At 41.1% G+C, this 7,449-nt stretch overlaps 1 protein-coding gene across 1 annotated transcript; it reads left to right on the top strand.

The window, feature by feature from the left end:
- On the top strand, positions 40–2,552 carry LOC109831302 (transcription factor TCP14-like). The gene is given in 8 exon segments (XM_020398633.1): positions 40–120; positions 1,416–1,449; positions 1,452–1,534; positions 1,536–1,609; positions 1,708–1,762; positions 1,949–2,011; positions 2,014–2,053; positions 2,056–2,552. Coding segments are annotated over 8 exon segments (597 nt in total). The 3' UTR covers positions 2,223–2,552.

Below are 7,449 nucleotides of genomic sequence, written 5' to 3'. Positions count from 1 at the left end.
TTAAAAGGGGTTGATGGCTTTGGGGGAGATTAATTAAGTATGGGAGGAAAAGGCAAGGGAATGATTACTAGAGTGGAAACGGGCCCACGTCGATCACCTCTTTTCCTTGCTAGTAGAGAGGTCTCTCGTTTTTATTGACTTGGTAGCTCGGGTCCCACTCCCATTGGCCACTACTGTCTTTATGGATTGAATGAATGATAAAGATTAAAGAGCACCGCACGTGGAGTCTGATCCCCTCCCCACCCCCGAGTGACTGCCCTCACCACAGTAAAAGCCTTTAAAATGAAGGACAAAGATATGTTTTTTTTTTTCAGAAAAAAAGAAAAGAAAATCGGAAAGGCGAAAAACAAAAGAGGATGTTGATGAAAAAAGACCGAAAGATAACTGCTACTGTTTGCAAAGCACAAACATTGAATTTTCCTACTCATTATTGTAAAAAAAAAAATTTTGTTTGTTTGAAGCTTTTTTTTTTAGCTCCTCGATCCCTCTCTTCTCTCTCCCACTCCACTCTCTCAAAGCTTGTTCCGTCCTTTTCAATCAATTGCGCAAATTATCATACTTAGCGTATTTAATTAATTATTCAAATGTAGATGGTTATATCTAGTATGCTGAGTCACTGAATAATATCTACTCTCAGCAATAATTTCCACTCTTAGCTGCACCCTTTAATTTGAACTTGCTCATTGTCCCCTATTTAGTTCTCTCTCTCTCTCTCTCTCTCTCTCTCTCTCTCTCTCTCGCCCCCCAACATAAACACATGGATGTCCTCTAACCTCCATTCCAATTTTGATTCAATCTCTCTACATCGATCCATACTTGAAAAAACCTTGCCCCACAATAAAAACTCACTCCCCATAACATAAAACACTAGCTAGTACCATCTCCTCCCTCCCTCTCTCTCTCTCTCTCTCTGCCCCCACTTCTTCTTCTTCTTCTTCTCTCTCTCTCTCTCAACTCTAAAAAAAATCCAAAACCAAAACCAAGAAAAAAGAAATTACATATAATGACACCCTGACCTAATCCTCTCTCTCTCTCTCTCCCCATGCCTGAATTAACCGCGCCATGGACGACAGAGGAGACTACTTCCGCGTCGGCGGCGGCGGCACTCGGCCGTGCCCCACTTAGATTCCATTCACTCTACTGTGTATAGAGTGACTACATAGATCGGTATCGCCAACAGCCGTCCCTCCTCTTCGCTTTATACTCGCTTCTTCGCGGCCTCCGATCTCCCCCCTCATCTCCTCGCCTCGCCGCGTCGCGGGCCCGCTCAACCTCCTCCGATTCCCGAAGAAGCCCCGCCGAACGGATCCTCCACAAGGACCGCCACACCAAAGGTCGAGGCACGGGGACCGCAGGATCCGGTGATGCCCGCCTTCCTGCGCCGCGGCGCTCCGGTCTCCAGCTGACGCCGTGAGCTCGGCCCACAGTCCGACGGGGAGACCATCGAGTGGCTCTCCAGCAGGCAGAGCCAGCTGTCATCGCCGCCACCGGGACGCGGGCAACGATTCCCAGCCAATTTTCAACCTCCCTCAACAATCTCGTTAAGGTCTTCCTCTTCCTCGATGTCTGCTGCCCAAAAATTACTTCAACTCCATCAACGCGACGGCCGGTAGCTGCCAGTTTCGGCCATTCGGGCTCGACAGCTCCGCGCGCACCGACGGGCCCGAAGCTTGCCGGAAGCGAGGTGGGAACAAGGGTTTTATGCAGGCAGCAGCAGCAGGGCAAAGCGCGAGCAGCTAGCAAGCAGCAAGCAACATGCCGGGTACATCGCATGCGGCTTGGCCATACACGGGGCCTCAGATGCCGGAACACTGTGGATGGTCCATAACCCACGCTACACCCTAGTCAGCAGCAGGCAGCAGCAGCGCCCACAACCTACATGTTGGCAACAAGGTCTCAGCCGAGTGGGGGCCCGTTCCTGCGAATAATGGACTAACATTTCGCGCAGATGGGTTTCGGCTGCGGCGGCGGCGGCGGCGGGCGGGGTCCCGTGTCGAGCACGGGGTTGCATCTTTAATGAACTTCCCGCCGACGCCGATGGCGCTGCTTGCCAGGTTCAGCAGCTGGGGTTGGGATCGGGCGCGGGAGGGGAGGTAGTTGGGCATTTTTCGGCGGCGCTGAACGCCTATCGGTCGTCGGCGGACTGTGACGGCGTGTGGAATTCTCAGCACAGCATCAGCATCAGCATCAACAGCAGCAGCACGAGAGGCATGACACAATGAGCACGAGCGATGACTCGTAGTAAGTTTGACTTCACCGTTGACTGAGATTGAGATGAGTTCATGCATCATATTGTCGTTTCTCTCATTGCTTTTATGAATTTACCTTTTTTAGAGGGGGTAAAAAGAGATCAGGTGAAAGACAATTTTTTTTTTTTGTTTCTATTTGCCGTGGTGCTAGGGTTTCTTGGTGCTTTAAACTTGCTAGGGTTTTTATTTTTTTATTTTTGGAATTTTTTTGTTCTTGGGGTATGGCAATTAACGGTATGGTGGTGAGTTTTGGCTTCCAAACATATTGCAAGCATTTCTCATATTTCATGGTTAATTTTTTAATTACTCGTCATTAATTTTTATTCATCCCCTTGATATAATTGTTTTCAGTATGCATTAATATTTTGTATATATAACATTTGCAATGGATCGCAATATTGGTCTCTGGGTGTTCAATTGTAATGGATGGCATTGGTCTTTTGGATGTTCAATTGCATAATGGGCGACATTGGTACTCTTTAATTTTTCGATCACTTGCAAGGGATCACACCGGTCTCTGGATGTTGAAACAAACCAATGCCTGGGTGGTGAGAGAGAGAGAGAGAGAGAGAGAGAGAGAGGGAGGATCTACAATAGTACCGCTAGAGTCCAAGTCCAACCCATGCACTTGAGATCGATTGAATCCAACAGTGAGTCAACAAGAAGTTAGTCTGAACTCAGATTGGACCTTAACCAATGATGTACTGCTAGCTGGTCCAAGGTATGGGCTAACAGCTGGTTCAACATGCGCATTCAACATTTTAATTTCTATTGTTGAAAAAATAGCAACATAGAAATTAAAAAACCAGTTCATATATATATATATACCCACATTTTCAAATTGCTTTTATCCACTGCTACGTTATATATACTCATGGCATTCATTCGTATATGTTAATTTAGTAGTTTTCATATACTATGGTAAGAGATCGAATAGTGTGGGCTCGATCATCATGAGCACAAGCACAAAAACTTGCTATATAGCTAGCTTTCAATAAATTGAGAGGGGGGGAACATGGGAAAAAAAAGGCCAAATGGGTGTAATAACAAAGCTAGAGCTGTCGGTTGTTTTGTTCCCATAGTAGAGCTGTCACATGTTGTAATGTGATGGTCGCGTTGAGTGCCCACCACACAATGCACATTTTGGGTCTTATCCTTTTAGCCTCGCCTTTGTAATTTCCATGCCAGCTCGATCCCTTTTGTTTTCATTTGCAACTTAATTAATTTGTTTTCAAGCTCTCCTGATCTCTTATCCTTCCTTCCTTCCATCAACAACTACAGATTGCAACCAATTAAATTAAGGGGACATGTCGATCAAGTCTCTCTGATAGTATGTGATTTTGATATATATAGATATATATATAGATCTAATGGCTACATCTCATGCACATTAATGTCTCGATTCTCTAGCTATATTAACCTCTCCCATGTAGTACGAGATATGTACAACAATCATTCTCACACACTTCACAGAGAGGGAGAAAGGGAGATGTCGCTATAACGTGTGGTGGAAAACTAATTAATATTTAGGCAGTTCCCTTGATCCAACACAATCATACCGCAAGTGATATGAAAAATTAGTACATATATATATATAGTATATATATATATATAATATATATATATATATATATATATATATAATAAATAATATATATATATATATATAAGAAGAGAGAGAGAGAGAGAGAGAGAAGAGAAGAGAGATGAGAGAAACGAGAGAGAGAGAAGAGAGGAGATGTTATTATAATGGGGATAACTAATAGGCACTTCTCTCGATCCAACATCAATCATATGCAAGTGATATAATATATTGTGTGGGGGTGGGGTGGGGGGAGAAGGGGGGGTGCGTGTGTTTTGGGGTGGGGGGGGGTGGGTGTTGCGGCCGGAGGGGGATGCTGTGGACGCGGTTGGGGCGAGAGAGCATCAGAGTAGAATGATAAATCCTAGGTAGGTATTCGTTCTATTCACATTAATCATGCCATATCACAAGCGACGATATCATACGATGTGTGTGTGTCTTTCTCTTTTTATTTCTTAATTTCTTTCTTGTTTTTGGGTTGTGGTTTTTTTGGGGATGTGGTGGGCGGTGGTGGTGGGGGGTTGGGATACGCATAAACTATAGATAATCTCTCTTGATCACACATAATCAGGCATATTATAAAGCTATAAGCCTTGATGGAGAAAATAAAAAAGGATGCTCTTGTCACTTATACTAAAAAGCTTCAATAATATCATAGCATGATATATAGAGATACTATTATATATGCATGTATGAGTTGGGGGTTACTTTTGGGTGTCTCTTTTAATGAGTGACAAAAAGCAATGCCCTCAAAAGAAAAGTTGATCATAGACATTGGAAATAAGCTGTCTATTGATTATAAATGATTTCATGATTCCCCTTTATGAGCTGTACCCTTCAACCCTAACCCCCCAAATTGAATCCTGAGTTGTTAATTTCTTGTCCTATAACAACTATTAGTCATAGTGTTCTCTTCCATATATGTACTCAACAACCATATATCATGCAATTTTTCATTTCAAAACTACCAAAAACTATAAATATATACTAACTAGGAATGTCAATATGACATGAAAAAAAAATTGTGACTTGTTTATGACTTACTCTTTGGATATAAATTTTTAACCACAGCACTTATCGCAACTTCAGGCTTATTATGGTATAGTAGAATGAGTCTAAAACATCATTAAAGTAAGCTATATTCAAATTCTATTGGATGTATTTTATGTACATATATCGAAACTCACTTAAAAAAGTATCATCGTAAAAAAAAGAGTTTATTATCAAAAAAAAATGTTCAACTTGAGAAGTCTAATTAAATTACATTACTTCTTAGTTCCCGTGATGTAACTATTAATGCTATGCAAAGAGATTTCGATTTATTTATAGAAATGAATTTAGTTATGCTGTAACTATTTTATTTTCTTAATTTGCTTCTGGTCCTTGATAACTTTTTTATTCAAATTTTATTTATATATTTAGAAATGCATGGAGTTCATTTATGTGGCTCCATATGCCCATACGCTTGAAGTTTGAACTAACTCCCGAGTGGGATCTTTTGGACATCATGATGACTGTGCTGAGTACTGTGTGTGTACACACACACCTTATATCATCTCATATGCATACTTCATCATGTTTTTTTTTGGTAAATAAAAAAATTTATTCATCAACCAAAATGAGAAAGTATATACACCAAGACAGCTCAGTTAAAACTGAGATAACACTCTCAATGTCGAAAATCTATACAAGCAAAAAACCTGCACACTATGTCACAGCAATATGCTCGCGCCATCAACTCCTGGCTTATGTAGAATAGCAATCCAAACTTCAGTTTTTATCTCCCTGACTAATTGCTCTGGGATCCTGGCTTTATTTTGAAAAATCCTTGCATTGCGCTCCCTCCATAGGCTAATATAGTTGAAACCATCCTTTTCAAGTCTGGTTTGAGACCCTTTCCTCGTAGCCTGACAGTGAACCAGTGGAATACTTGTTGCCAGTTACAAGACCTCCAGTTGAACTCTAACTAGTTCATAATGCTATTCTATACCTCACTAGAATAAACACATTCAAAAAACAAATGATTCCTGGACTCACAATCAGCTCCTGCACAGAGACAACATCTATTTGTATCAATTATCTCTCTTCTAAGAAGCCTGTCCTGAGTAAGGATTCTGTTTTGTAGGACTAACCAGCACATAAAAGAATGCTTGGGGTACATTTAACCCCCCCCCCACACCATGTTGTACCATGATACCCTTTGAGAAGCAGGGGATATTGCATTATACAAAGATGAAAGTTTGAGTTTTGCACCTTTATGACATGAATTGATGAGATTTTTCAAGTTTTCAGCACTTCCACCCATGATAATAGCTTTGTCTCTAGTCTTGATCAATTGTTTCCACATCCATGAATCCCCTTTTTTGGATTTAACTTGCCAAATATCCCTTTGTCTTAAATAGGTCCCATGAACCCATTTAATCCACAAAAATTCCCTATTTGTGTGTATGTGCCAGATACACCTAAGAGCTGAAGCAACATTCCATCTTGGTGCAGAAAAAACCCCCAGACCTCCATGTTTCTTATTCATACACACCTTCTCCCGTGCCACCAGTGGAGTCTTAAAAACTTAATCAGTTTTACCCCCACAAGAACCTGTTGCAAATTTCATCAATTTTCTTTAACACACTGATAGGTAGTATGTAGTTAGAAGTCCAGAAAATTTGGATTCCCAAAACCACACTCTTAATTACTTGCAATCTACCTGCATATGAGATATTCCTGACCTTCAGCCATTTTTCAAACTGCTCTGTAATCCTTGTGAAAAGAGGATTACAATCTATGTAACTCGGCCTTTTTGAAATTAGAGGAACCCCCAAGTAGTTTACAGGCAAATTACCTCCAGAAAAACCCAAAAGATTATGAATGGAGGACTTGATACTATCATCCCCCCCCCTACACACACACACACACACCATAAAAAATAGAGCTCTTATTAGCATTAGCTTCCAAGCCTAAAACTATGCTAAACTCCCTGAGGCACTTATGCAGCTTAGCCACTGAATTCAGATCACCCTTAGAGAAAAGCAGCAGGCTCCTTCATCCAATGGCTAGGATTCAGTCAAACAGTCAACAGACACATGCATTAATTACCTCATTAAACACATGCATTAATTACATCAACGCAGTGAATCCAGATTCACTACAGTGAACCCAGATTCATTACCTCAACGAACATGTCCTTCACTGCAGTGAATCCAGATTCACTGCAGTGAATCCAGATTCATTACCTCAAAGAACACATTTTTCACTACAGTGAATCTAGATTCACTGCAATGAATCCAGATTCATTACCTCAACGAACACGTTTTTCACTACGGTGAATCCAAATTCACTGCAGTGAATTCAGATTTGTGTTCGTTGAGGTAATTAATACATGTAATTAATGCATATAATTAATGCATGTTCTGTTGTCTGTTTGACTGACTCCTAGCCATTGGATTCATCTAGATCCAATGGATGATATTGGTTTTTAGTTTTTAGGCTAAGGAGGTTTTTATTAGAACCCCTCCATATATATATATATATATATATATATGAGAAAAATGAGTATTCTTGGTACCAAACACAAGTTTTTGTGCTTGGTAGTGAGGTGGCATACCCCCCTCCCCCCCCAAT

Source organism: Asparagus officinalis, chromosome 2 (genome assembly GCF_001876935.1).
Source record: "Asparagus officinalis chromosome 2, Aspof.V1, whole genome shotgun sequence".
Taxonomy (NCBI): Eukaryota; Viridiplantae; Streptophyta; class Magnoliopsida; order Asparagales; family Asparagaceae; genus Asparagus; species Asparagus officinalis.
The sequence above is the reverse complement of the archived record's forward strand: the minus strand, read 5'-3'. Positions and strand labels throughout refer to the sequence as shown.